Here is a 14,540-nt window from a genome sequence, read left to right as displayed (position 1 = left end):
AGATGAGCAGATGACATAATAGTCAAAGCAGGCAGTGAAGCAGGTGATGTAGAGACAGGACCAAAACAAGCCACTTTATACATTATCCACTCACCAGCTAAAATAAAATGCAGTATAAGCAATACAAACTAATGGTGTGAACTACTAACCTGATGCTTTAAACAGGTGTCTGTCATGCAGATTATTTTATGCATTATTTTATATTATATATTATATATATTTTATGCATTTATTTAATGCATTAATTTATGTTAAGCGAGTACAATTAAGATGATGAGTCTAAACATAAAAACTCATATTTCCCTAACACTTCATAGGCATTTTCTATTTAAATTGCCTTTCTTGTTATCATCATTCAAATACAAACAATTATCCAAACCGCCTCCAGGGTACAACGTCCTAGCAAAGACTATAGAATAACACAAGACGCATCACTCATATTGTTTTGAATGGGAGAAAATGCAACGCGCAATATGGCGGAATAAGTCCCGCCTTCTAAACAAGAGCCGTCATCGCGTCACTGCAGCGTCCGTTAGAAGCTCTGGTTCCTGTAAAAAAACAGTCAGACGCATGTCTCCGATATGAGACATAAGAGACGCGCACTTAGGACTGCGCATGCGCATTAGATCCAGCCTGAAAATTCAGTTTTTTTGTCATGATTTAGAAACAAAATTTATGAGACAGTTGTTGTCAAATTTCATTGGTGATTTCAAATATGAAATTTAATCGAAAGCTTGGCAAACAGCTTTAGAGAATTTGATGTCTCCCATTCAAAGTGATAAGAGCTGCACTGAATGCTTGAGAGGCGTTTCAAAGATGGCTGCCGACTGAAATAACTTGTCTTAAAGGGACTTTGGTAATACTAATGCTCACCACATGATAGCAGTTACTTTTCTCAGCGCTGGTGAGGATGGAACAATTCACAGTCATTTGTATACTAGAACACTTTTTAGCATACTGACTCATTTATTTTATTTATTTTAACATTTTAAGATGGAAATAGTTAATTGTAGCATTAAATACATAATTCTTTAACTGTTTGCCTGTGGAAGCCAATTTCTGCCACAAAAGAAAAATTTATTAATTATGACAGCATCACTCATATGCATTTAATTATGGCTAAGTAATAATTATAAGATTAAAAGTCTAAAATAATTAACCTTTTATGCCAACAAAATTTCAACTTTTTATGTCATAAAAAGTGCAGTGAATTGATCAAATACAACAGATAAGAGATTGAATGCAGAAACCGAAATCCAGCAATGAATAATCCATTCCATACCAAGAAACCAAAATACAAATAGAACGTTCTTAAACAAAAGATGTGGAAATAGTTAGACTTCAGCTACCATATCTGTGAAATGAGAGAATATTGTTACATTGCTATTTTCAGTTGGTGCCTTATTGTAATAATTCATGAAATACCTGTAAAATAATAGCGTTTGTAATGAGCAGTGTGTTTAATGAAAAATTCTGTAAAAGTATTTGCACTCTTTAAAAATTAGGATATTTTACTTTAATTTTACAGTTTTTGTCTGGCAGCTGATGAAGCCAGTCATTCAACCTTTTTTTTTTTTTTTTTTTTCTCAGGTTGAGCAATGGTGTCCACTGTCCCTTTGCGGCATCTGGTGGTGATTTTGCAAATTATTATCACCATTATTATTATTGTTGTTGTTGTAATTTTACATATAGGCTACGTTTCTATGTAATTTAAGAAAACAGAAAAAAAATACTGTATAAATAATACAGTAATTGTTCTGTATTAAAAAAAAATAATTACTACAACAATTTGCCATTAATGGCATAATATTTAAAAAAAACAGATATTGTTTGTAATTTTACAGAGTTTTGAGTATAATTTAAAATAAATAAAAAGACTGTAAAAAAAATTGGGATTCTTTTTTTTTTTTTTTACAGTGTAGTTATGTGGTACAGTAAATGTTTATTTCCACAGATTTGAAACGCAGGTCTGTTTAGAGGCATCACTCTTCTGCTCCTTCTTTTGGAAGACATTCCCATCAGATTGGGTTCTCCATGAAAGTTTAGCATATTCTGTCACTCCCTTCTCCTTCAGGATCCGCTCCATCTGAAGAACAGAACAAGACTTCTGAATAACATATTTCTGCTGTGGAATTACTGTAGTTAAGGGGAGCGAAGCTCACCTTCGATAAAATCTTGTCCATCACTCCAGGATCATTCAGATTTTGACTTGATTTCACCTCCAGTTTCACAATCTGTCTCTTCCGATCTGTAGGACACACACACTGATGAAGAATTCAGTCATAAAGAACAATGTACAATCAATACATTCAATCAAATGAATCCAAAAATAAAATAAAATAAATGCATATGATTTGCTCAAACTGGACTGCCAGTTAAACACCGCCTAAATAAACATTTCATGTTTAATCATTATTTTCAGAGTTTTGACCAGCAATATCTCATGATCATGATCTGATTTAAAGTTGTCCCCACTGTCTATATGTTCCCATTAATTTATAAAAACATTATTTTTTTAATGTTTTTTCTTGGTTATGCGAACGGTAAGGGAACATACCATTTTATCATTTTGCAAACATTATGGGAACATTTCAGAAGGTTCAGAGAACATTCAAAAACACATTCAACTAAATGAAATTCTGAACAAAATGTACATATTAGAATAATAACTCACCAATATAACACGCAAATGCATTAGTATATTTACAGTTGCTGTCATACCAAAAACCATTGTAAACTTTAGCACACAACTGATTGTCCGGTTTTCCAGGAAACCATTTTGTGAATGTGGAGCTACTCTGATCTGACCAGACATAGGGTCCAGGATATGTAGTGCGAGACAATCCAAGCCACACATGTCCCATTCCTACAGTTTTCAGCAGCTCGTCGTGATCTGCCTGGTCATTGACGGTGGCGAGATCAAAGTAATGCTGTCTGCAGTACTTCTGCGCATTCGTCCAGTTCATGGGCCCGGGCACATAGACAAACTCATGAAGCCAAGAGAGCGTCACGTGCAACAGAGCTGGAGAAAGAAGAACGATGCCATTGTTATAGTACAGTGGAACTGATTCTATTCACCCCTTTTCCTCAGCTAACAAAAATATGTTCTAAAAGTGTTAAAGTGCTAAAGTTTCCTTTGAATGTTCTCTTTAAATGTTCAAAACAATTAAATTTAAAGGGAACGATACATTTTATCATAATGCTAATATTACGGAAACATTACTTCTGTGAACATTCCAAAACAAGTCGTAACATGTACAACATGCAACTAAACTGTTTCAGAACATAAAACATCCCATGATCGATGTATAAATATGTTTCTGTGCTAATGTTTTGAGAGCATTAGTAAAGACAAAATAATGTTGAACGAACGTTCTAGTAATGTTACTGGAAGAACATTTGTTCATAACTTTGAGAGAACCTTGCCAGAACGTTCCCTGTTATAGCTGGTTTGCTACTTGGATGGGAAAGAAGAGAAGAGAAATTAATAAATTTACAAAAATCTTAAACCAACCTGAGAAAAGCACCAACTGTAACCTGTTCCTCATGATGAGACGCCTGTGAGAAAGACAAACAGGTCGACTTAATAAACTGCTCAAATGTCTGTATTAAACATCATGTTTTAATTCAGAGTGATCAAACTGCTCTCTCCACCCCTGAATGATTAGTCAAAACATGTGCACCAGGTAATTTTCACTCTGTGGTGTGTTTCCTGTCATCTCTGTGAAAGTAAATTGCATTGCCTCAATATTTCTGTCTCAGTGTCACTTTACAAAAGGAGTTAATTCAATTCATCATGTTATAATGTCAGCATGATGGGAAATAAATGTATATTGTTGAAATCACAACAATCATTTCAATGATTTAACCAAATCCGAAAACACCTTTCAAAGTGACTAAAGAGGTTTAACTTACATCAGGAAAACGCTGTTTAAAACTCCAGCAGAACTGCTTCAGTTTACGTGACGTTTCCAGGATCCTATTAGATTTTCAAACCCAAAACATCTTTAAACAACTTAAATATATAGAGCTTATTCAAATAAGATAAGATCCGAACAAATAAGTGTGACCATCAATTACCTGCAGCAGCAGACAGACTGAAGGTCGATGGCAACTGTGTTCTTCTCATTTTATTCAGACTTTAGTCTCAATTTGTAATTTATGACATATGCAAAACCTGTCATCTCAGATGCAAAATGTTTTAGTATGAACACAGAGACACTGATTTACATTTTAAATTTGCTAAAACACAATTTAAATGGATTTGCAGAGCATGAAAATAGCCATTAGCTGCTTACAAATCATATATCTTAAAGCACGACCATTAACATTGAGTTTTGTCTGACATTTGCTGAATGTTACGGCTGAGCTCAATCAGAAAAGTCAATGCATTTAGGACAATGTTAAATCCTTGTAGTTTAAAACACAGATGAAATCCAATTACACAATAGAAACAGGAAGACTGAGTAAAAATACACATATGCAGAAGTCATTTTTTGTTGAAACATCTGATGCACACATGCATTACTGCTCAATTTATAAGTATGGAAGCCTTTTCTGTCACATAAGAAAAAAAAACATTATTATGACATAAAAAGTCAAATTTATTACATAATATGTCATATTTGTGAGATGAAAAGATGAAATTATGACAAAAAAATCATAATTATGTCACAGGAAGTAATAACTAACTTTTTATCTCATAATGTCATCATTTTGGGTTATGTCATAAAAAGTAAAAAAAATATATAACAGTCATAAGTATGACTTTTTAATGTCTTAAGTTCAACTTAGTATATCAAAAATTCAATTTTCTGTCAATTATGATAATTTGATATATATATATATATATATATATATATATATATATATATATATATATATATATATATATATATATATATATCCTATGCCTGAAATAAGCTTGCATATATAAGTGAAAGGTTTGCATATTTGCATAGTGAAAATGGATGGAAAACACATCTTTAGGGCAATACAACAAGTTTTTGTGTCTTGTTCATCATATTTAGTTTCATATAAAAGCTACAGAATTTGAATTTCATCCAATTTATTCGTAAACAAAAATCACATTAAAGTCTGCTGTTGAACTGGTCAGTGAGTTCCTGTCAATCAGATTTCAGCAAACCGTCACTGATTCAAAGAGCTGATGAGGTAATAATATTAACTGTTCAGTAAAATTGAGAATGCATGTCTAATTTCTATACTTTATAACTTTGCCCAGTTTAGTAGAACAAAGTTGTGATGGCTAAATGTAAACAAATAGCTGTTTTTAGAGTTTTTTGCGTACCATGGTCCATGGATAAGAATCCTGGCTCTGTTAATGTTCATTGTGGTCACGCTCAGGATCTCTTGCATAAACATCAGACTTTCAGCCAAATTTTCTCTCACACGTGTCATGAATTGGTGCGCTTCAATTGGATCTTGATATGGGTCAATGCAGGACACAAGTAATGGGCGTGCCGAGAGTCACACAAGCTGCCTGTATATCGGGTGGGATGTACCTTTCGGCACACCCATTACTCCGACCTGCAGCTAACACTGTCTCCCCAACAACAACGTCTGGGACAACTCTCCTCAGTTCACATGCTTATTGGCTGTAAACTTCAACCAACGAGTCAAGTCAAATTTATTTGTGTCACGCTTTTCACAATACACATTGTTTTAAAGCAGCTTTACATTAAGTAATATTATGAATGCCGTAGTGCTTTACCATAGAGACATTTTTAGTGCTGGATGATATAAAACGATGACACAATTAAGCGATCCTCCAGATTTTAAAGGTAGCAATGTTACAGTATATTTGTTGCAGGATCCTTTAGAGTTTTCGTGTACTGTTAAGGCTTGTTCACACCAAGAACAATAAAAGATAGTCTATATAACAGTATTGATAACTATATTAGTGTCCACACCTTTGTCATCTGCTGTTCTTTTATCGATCATTAGCTAGGGAAAAAAGAAAAACGTTCTGAAAGTGATTCCAGTAATGTTGTTCTGCTGTAGTTGTGGAGTGGACTGTTATTAAAAAGTTTCCAAATTTCCAAATCTATTTGTACTGTTGTCGGAAGTAACGTTAGAAATACATTGCGGTATCAACTTTCATGTCTGAAAAGAACTCAAAACTTTAGCACACTAATTCATTCGTAAATCAATCATCGCTAAATCAGCAAATACGGGAGGTGTTCCATAACATGACTTGATCCAAACCTTTATTTTTTTTCTCTGCAAATTTTCTGTAAAAAGCAGTTCAAGCAGTATTATCACCATTTCTTGTCTGTTATCTATCACCTTATTTAATTTTTATGAAATTGTTCATTTAAAAATCTTTTGGTTATAATTTTGTTAATGCTGTTCATTTCTGTGAGTCTGTGCCCTCTATAGGCGTGACGGGAAAGAACATTATGCCACCCCTGACAGGAGGGGGCGCTGGTGCAAGAGCATAAGAGGTGTAACAGGCTCTATGGCCCTGACTTTCACTTTCTCTTCACATATTTTGAGAAGCTGTACATTTAGTTTAATTCTCTTTTGTTTTGCATGTATTCCATAAACCGACTGGTTCTGCTGCTTCAGGGAGGCACTAACTTTCTTCTTATAAGACATACAGTATTAGATATTGTGCCTTAAGCAAGGCAGTAAACCCCAGGTTATTTTATGAGTTTCATTGGTAACGCTTTAGATTACAGCCCGGAAAGTACTGCGTAATTACAATGAATTTACAGCATAACTTTCAATAATTATAGTGTAACTATACAGTAAGTATGTGTAAGTATAGGGGAACAATATGTAAAGTATTGGGAATAAAGGGGTAACAACCAGGAAAATAACAAATTATTTATACTGTAAATATTTTATAACTAAGGGGTACTTATGACATATAACTAAGGGGTAAATATGACATTACGGGCCGTAAATTAAAGTGGAGCTTGTTACCCTCTTATTTCATGTAGTTACAGGGTAAGTATGCCATTACGGGCCGTAAATTGAAGTGGAGCTTGTTACCCTCTTATTTCATGTAGTTACAGGGTAAGTATGCCATTACGGGCCGTAAATTAAAGTGGAGCTTGTTACGCTCTTATTTCATGTAGTTACAGGGTAAGTATGCCATTACGGGCCGTAAATTGAAGTGGAGCTTGTTACCCTCTTATTTCATGTAGTTACAGGGTAAGTAATTAATAAAATGCAAACAATCTGATATCACTGACTCCGAAACCTTTATTTGAAAAACAACTTTATTAAAAACAGGTCTACAACACTTATTATTCATTTTTTTAAATCAACTTTTCATTTCAAACTCTAAAGTCCTGACAGAAAGTAACAAGTCCATTTTGTCCATTTTTTGGTTGTTGTTGTTTCTCGCTTGGCTTCCTCCTGCTCTTGTTTCTCAGCTGATGAATCTTAAGAAGGAATCCCGTTGCTATTCTGTATTATAAGAAAATACAGTACACCCCGAAATTTTCTCATGGTTTAGGCTATTCATCTTTTCGCTTCCGACCAGCTGTCACCAGCGCCTGCATGAGAGTCGACTTTGCGTTCGATGAAGCACATTGAAATGAGCAACGTGAAGCTTTCATGACGTTCTCGCGGGAGATTCGTGTGAAACTCGCGCGAGAACTGCCGTCTCTGTTATTCTGTTTTGTTTGTTTCTCATTCTCATTATCTGTTATTCTGTGTATTTTGTTGTGAGCATTACTAAAAAAATAATAAATTAAAAAAAAAAAAACTGACGGCATCCAACATCTGCGTGAGTTTACGCTACGCCACGCTTCAAGTTACGTCAAGCATGAACTCTCAACCCTCGCATGCACGCGCAGAAGACAGCTGGTCGAAAGTTTTAAAAATATTAAAATATATGGTATTTTTCTTACAAATACGTATCGTTTCACTTCAGAAGACATCGATTCATCCATTAGGGTCTTATGGATTACTGTAGTTATTGCTGTTTGTGCTGTTTGATGCTTCGACTTTTAGGAACACGTGAGCTTGCATTATAAAGCGTTCCCAGATGATTTTTTTTTCTTCCTAAAATCCTTTTTGTGTTCATCTTAAGAAGGAAAGTCGTATACATCTCAGATAGCATGAGGGTAAATGATGAGTACATTTCCGGGTGGACTGTATTTTTTAAATACAGAATAGCAAATGGGATTCCCTCTTAAGATTCATCAGTGGAAAGAAAGAAAAAGAGGAACAAGAGGAGGAGGAAGCCAAGCAAGAGAAACGAATAAGAAGTGTTGTAACTTTAAATCTGTTTTGAATAAGTTGTTTTTCAAATAAAGTTTTCCAAGTGATATGACTGTTTGCGTTTTTATTTATTTATTTATTTATTTATTTTTTATTAATTACTTACCCTGTAACTACATGAAATAAGAGGGTAACAAGCTCCACTTTAATTTACGGCCCGTAATGTCATACTTACCCTGTAACTACATGAAATAAGAGGGTAACAAGCTCCACTTTAATTTACAGCCCGTAATGTCATACTTACCCCTTAGTTATATGTCATAAGTACCCCTTAGTTATAAAATATTTACAGTATAAAATAATTTGTTATTTTCCTGGTTGTTACCCCTTTATTCCCAATACTTCACATATTGTTCCCCTATACTTACACATACTTACTGTATAGTTACACTATAATTATTGAAAGTTACGCTGTAAATTTGTTGTAATTACGCAGTACTTTCCGGGCTGTAATCTAAAGTGTTACCATTTCATTTAATAACGTAATAATAGGCTACCGAAAAATTACAACTAAAATGCAACTTCTTTTACTACTTTGCATATTTCACCTGTACAATGAGCACTGTGTGTATAGTGTAAACATTAATTTAGGCTGCAGTCAAAAGCAGTTTAACAGCTTTTTTTACAACTTCAAACTTCATTTGTAAAGATTAAATGTTGATTTCTTTAATTATGTTTCATTGGTCAACAGGAGCTTTATTGGAGAATCTAAACAATGTTCAGTTTTAGGAAACAGCAATAGAAGTTTAAGGGACCTGGATGCTATTTTTTCAAGCTGCATGTGTGACACTCAAGTATTTATATTTTAAAGTGATTGCCATTTTTAAAGGGGTCATGAATTGAGAAACCATCTCTTGAGATATAAGAGGTCATCGTACTTTAAGAATATCCTGTACGTTTCAGAATTGAAAACTTCCTTGTTAGTCCAATAAAAGCTTTTATTGACACCAGACCCAGTGAACGACTATTCCTGGAGTGTGCCTATCTATGATAGGTGAAACTCTGCCTCCACAGAAGAAATCAACGCCTACTTCATCATTGCATCATTAGCCCCGCCCACTGGCATGTTAGTGAGATGAGGAGGAGAGAAGAGCGATACAAGATACAAGATAAAAGAGCGATACATACTACTTCCTGCTTTGCTACTGTTCAGACACTCTTGCTTACAGCTCCGCGCTTTGCTCGATTGCTTTTATATTTTATCTCCTAATTTTAACTACAGCAAATCAGCACAGTGCTCAAAAAACAAATCTTGGCACCAACAAAGTTTTTAAATGGAAGAATTGCTACAAAAAAGGGGAATTTTTATCCAACCAGCCTCCCACTGACGGCAGCCATCAGCTTACATTCCGGAGAAGGGAAAACACAGCTGCCTACATCCAAAAGGATTAGAAATAATATGCCTCCTCTGGTTGAAGAATCTACCTGCTGCACAAACTGCCACAGACTTCTACAAAGGATTGCAGCTCTTGAAACAAAGTTACTTGCGGGACTACCAAACCAGACGGAACACACAACAGAGCTTCGTCATGGACATCCTCAGCACACAGTCGGTGAGTCCCATAAATCTAATGCCCCTAAACAGACCATACTGAGTGCCGAAACTGATCAACATACTAATCGATGGTACAAACAGGGAGCGAGACCCAAAGGCACTCGAGACATCAGACTATCACGAGTATCACATATTGCAGTAGCATCCTCTACCCCAAACACTGGTTCCCTACCACCGCCAATACATCTGGAAAACAGATTTGAAGTGTTAATGAATGTGGGTGAGGAATCTCCAGACGTGATGAATGTGGGTGAGGAATCCCCAAACATGATCGAACACAGATCAAATCAGCCAGCAGCTAACACCGATGCTAACTGCCACTCAAGTTTGTGCAGACAGTGGCACTCAGCTCTTAGAGCAGCCGAGCCCAGGACTCTGATAGTGGGTGACTCTATTATCAGAAACATTAGCAGCAGGGAGACAACTACATGCTGCCTTCCACAAGCAACAGTTTCTGATGTAAACAGGGAACATAAGAGCAAATTGGGCTCAAGAGTGCTAAAGGACAATATCTACTTCTCCCTCCATCATCCTTCAGTAGTGTGTGCAAATCCACTCAACCTGAATGGCACAAACACACCTGGACAGAGTACAACTGACCACAGGACTTCATTTCAGCACCTAAATGGGCATGCGGTTGACACATCCCACAAGGACAATGATAAAACCACACAGCCACAACAACCACTGCTCACGGACACAATCCTGACTGAGCCCTGCCCACAGAGCTCACCGATAGACAGTGACATCTTAGAACTGCTCCAAGATTCAGCACCCAAGGACGACTTTCAGGTAAACAGCCAGGGAAGCCAGGACAACATATTACAGCCTCCGGTAACACCAGAGCAACAGCCCCTCTCACCGGACACGCTATCCCTCTCTCCAGCATCCCCTCTTCTGTGCTTCTCAGAGAAAATGGAGGAACTGGTGTATGCTGGAACCAAACTCTCCCACTCTTTTGCTGCAAGCCCCCAGATATCAACAAAAAAGCGAGCCCCGAAAACCACTAAAGCCTGTGGGCCCAGCTCGGCCTCCCCCTCCTCCTGCAAGAGCTCTTCGGCCCCTGCCACAACGCCAGGGCCCTCACCCTCCTCCATCTGTTCTAGGTGAACCAAAAACAACCGATAACAGCTCTCAGTGATGTGTATCGGGTCCCCGCTATGATAAGTGACTTTGTCAAAGGTTTACAGAACAAGCGGGAACCCAGTGTGCCTGTTGCTTTCTCTATTTCTGTTTTATTACGTGATAGAAAGCCTAAGGCCTTCTTAAACCATTTGGCAAACCCATTTAATCTAATGCCTATTACACGTCAAACTAAGATTACTGCAGAGACAGAAAGTAAGACTGTTAAGTTAGCACTTTTAAACATCCGCTCACTTAAAAATAAATCACTTCTAGTCAATGACTTAATAACCACAAACAACCTAGATTTTATGCTTCTAAATGAAACATGGCTTGAAGACAGTTGCAGTTCAACAATCCTGAATGAAACAGCCCCTCCTAACTTTACTTTTATGAGTGTCTGCAGAGCTGTTAGGAGAGGTGGAGGTGTAGCTGCTCTATTTAAAGATGTCTATCAATGCAAGCAAGTGTCATTTGGTGATTATCTGTCATTCGAATATTTGGGTATTGTGTTAAAAGGTGCTCCTCGCACCTACTACTTAGAACTACATTCTACTTATAGTTATTTACAGGCCTACAAAATACTCTCCAGCCTCAGAGTCAGACTGTTTTGCTGTTACTGGGGACTTTAACATCCACATAGAAAATGCAGAATCCAATATGGCAAAAGAAATCCTAACAGTTTTGAATACTTTTGATCTGACTCAGCATGTACATGGACCCACACACAATCGTGGACACACTCTAGATTTAATTATTAGTAAGGGTCTAAATATTTCATCCATTGTAATTAAGGATGTAGCACTATCTGATAATTTCTGTATTTTCTTTGATATATTGATCTCTCCGACTGTTGAAGTTAGATCTATCTCGGTCAAAAAGCAATGCTAAAATGAGAATACTAGTGCACTGTTTATGAAGGCTATATCTTTAACACCAAGCATATCTGCAGACTCTGTTGATTTTCTCCTTGATTCTTTTAACTCAAAAGTACAGAATGTTATTGATAACATTGCTCCTGTGAAAGTCATGAAGAAAAGTGGCAGACAAAAAGCTCCGTTGAGAAACTCAACAGCAGTGCGAAATATGAAAAGACAATGCAGAAAAGCTGAGGGCATGTGGCGAAACTTGAAATCCACTATAACATCTATAAAGATATCCTTCATACTTTCAATGTGGAACTAGGCAAAGCTAGACAGACCTTCTTCTCAAATATTATAAACAGAAACTTAAACAACACCTGCACTCCTTTTGCTACCTTAGAGAGACTAACAAACCCCCCAAGTCAGATTCCCAGTGAAATGCTCTCAGACAGCAAATGCTGTGAGTTTGCTTCCTTCTTCTCTGAGAAAATTAATAATATCAGAAAGGCGATCAGCACATCCTTGAGCTGCACTGGGGAAAAACAGATCAGATCACAACCTCAGAAAGCAGCTATTATGTCTGTTTTCGAAGCAATTAATGGTAACATTTTGGAAGAAACAGTGCAGCACCTTAAAACATCAACCTGCGCCCTTGACACACTTCCCACATCGTTTTTCAAAAGAGTGTTTAACTGTTTAGAAGCAGATCTCCTAGAAGTGGTAAACGCCTCACTTCTTTCTGGGACTTTTCCAAAATCCCTGAAAACTGCAGTTGTTAAGCCCCTCCTGAAAAAGAACAATCTGGACAACACCATATTGAGCAACTACAGGCCAATCTCAAATCTTCCTTTCATAGGCAAAATCATTGAAAAAGTTGTTTTTAATCAGCTGAACAAGTTCTTAAGCTTGAATGGATACTTTGACAACTTTCAATCTGGTTTCCGACCGCATCACATCACAGAGACAGCACTTATAAAGATAATAAATGATATTCGCCTAAACACAGATACAGGTAAATTATCAGTGCTGGTTCTACTCGACCTCAGTGCTGCGTTTGACACTGTCAATCACAACATTCTTCTTGACAGGCTGGAAAACTGGGTTTTCCATAAGTCTGAGTGGACATCCATTACATGCAGAATCCCTCAAGGTTCAATACTTGCACCCATCCTGTTCAACCTATATATGCTGTCACTGAGCCAAATAATGAGATAAAAACAAATTGCATATCACAGCTATGCAGATGACACCCAGATTTACCTAGCCCTATCACCTAACGACTACAGCCCCATTGACTCCCTGTGCCAGTGCATTGATGAAATTAAAAACTGGATGTGCCTAAACTTCCTTCAGTTAAACAAAGACAAAACTAAAGTCATTGCATTTGGAAACAAAGATGAAGTTCTCAAAGTGAACATGTACCTTCACTCTAGAGGTCAAACAATTAAAAATCAAGTCAGGAATCTTGGTGTAATTTTGGAGTCAGACCTGAGTTTCAGTAGCCATGTAAAGACAATAACTAAATCAGCATATTATCATTTCAAAAATATTGCAAGAATTAGATGATTTGTCTCCAGTCAAGACTTAGAGAAACTTGTTCATGCTTTCATCACCAGCAGGGTGAATTATTGTAATGGACTCCTCACTGGTCTTCCCAAAAAAACCATAAGACGGCTGCAGCTCGTACAGAACGCTGCTGCCATGATTCTGAGCAAAACCAGAAAACATGAACACATCACACCAGTCCTCGGGTCCTTGCACTGGCTTCCAGTTGCATTTAGAATTGATTTTAAAGTACTGTTACTTGTTTATAAATCACTCAATGGCCTAGGACCTCAATACATTGCAGATATGCTCATAGAATACAAACCTAACAGATCACTCAGATCATCAGGATCAAGTCATTTAGAAATACCAAGGGTTCACTCAAAGCAGGGAGATTCTGCTTTTAGCTGTTACGCCAGCCGCAGCTGGAACCAGCTTCCAGAAGAGATCAGGTGTGCTCCAACAGTAGCTACATTCAAATCAAGACTCAAAACACATCTTTTTACCTATGCATTTGCTGATTGAGTACTGTGCTATGTCCGAACTGTTTATACTTTATTTTATACACACTATCTTTTTATTCTTTCAACATCTTTTTTCTTATTTTTTATTTATTCATTTTTAATGCATTTTATATATTTTATGTATCTCTTTTATTTTCTGACTTTTAATGCATTTTATATCTTGTTGTCTGGTTGAAAGAGCTGGGAGAATTAGAAAGTAAGTTTTTTCTTTCTTTTTTTTTTGTTATCCCTGGATGCAGCTCTGTGACAAATATTTATTTATTTATTTATTTATTTATTTATTTATTTATTTATTTTTGGTTATCCCTGGATGCAGCTCTGTATAAAGTTAGTCCAGGAAGATTTGTCTGTAAGGGTACTGTTTAAATGCACAGCTGCCTGACAAATATTTTTATTTTTTTAGAGTTATCCCTGGATGCAGCTCTGTATAGAGTTAGTCCAGGAAGATTTGTCTGCAGAGTTAGTCCAGGAAGATTTGTCTGTAAGGGTAATGTTTAAACGCACAGCTACCTGACAAATAAAAACAGTTATCCCTCTGCATGAGGAAGATTCATTTAGATCCGCTCTGATGGATAGATCCGTTTAGATCCGCTCTGACGGACAACAAAAAACTCCCTGAAATTTCTTAACTCTTCCATCTATATAGCGAAATTCTCTGTTTTTACTGTTATATCT

General features: G+C 36.5%; 1 protein-coding gene across 2 annotated transcripts; it reads right to left on the bottom strand.

Annotated features, from left to right (window-relative positions):
* Positions 1-1,914: 1,914 nt before the first annotated feature.
* LOC125264307 (macrophage mannose receptor 1-like) lies at positions 1,915-4,007 on the bottom strand. Of its 2 annotated transcripts, XM_048183548.1 has the most exons (5): positions 3,916-4,007; positions 3,515-3,558; positions 2,675-3,022; positions 2,163-2,248; positions 1,915-2,086 (listed from the first exon to the last, which is right to left on the bottom strand). In XM_048183548.1, coding segments are annotated over exons 1-5 (624 nt in total). In that variant the 5' UTR covers positions 3,918-4,007; the 3' UTR covers positions 1,915-1,942. The 2 variants fall into 2 exon arrangements, with proteins under 2 accessions (XP_048039505.1, XP_048039506.1); XM_048183549.1 differs by lacking the exon at positions 3,916-4,007 and having other exon boundaries at positions 3,515-3,899.
* Between the last annotated feature and the right edge of the window lie 10,533 nt (positions 4,008-14,540).

Source organism: Megalobrama amblycephala, linkage group LG3 (assembly GCF_018812025.1).
Source record: "Megalobrama amblycephala isolate DHTTF-2021 linkage group LG3, ASM1881202v1, whole genome shotgun sequence".
In the NCBI taxonomy this organism is placed as follows: Eukaryota; Metazoa; Chordata; class Actinopteri; order Cypriniformes; family Xenocyprididae; genus Megalobrama; species Megalobrama amblycephala.
The sequence above is the reverse complement of the archived record's forward strand: the minus strand, read 5'-3'. Positions and strand labels throughout refer to the sequence as shown.

Coding starts and splice junctions, on each gene's coding strand:
- LOC125264307 (XM_048183548.1), bottom strand. Junction 2,249..2,674: donor TGCATTTGCGTGTTATATTG/GTGAGTTATTAT, acceptor TGTGTCCTACAG/ATCGGAAGAGACAGATTGTG. Junction 2,087..2,162: donor TGGACAAGATTTTATCGAAG/GTGAGCTTCGCT, acceptor TCTGTTCTTCAG/ATGGAGCGGATCCTGAAGGA.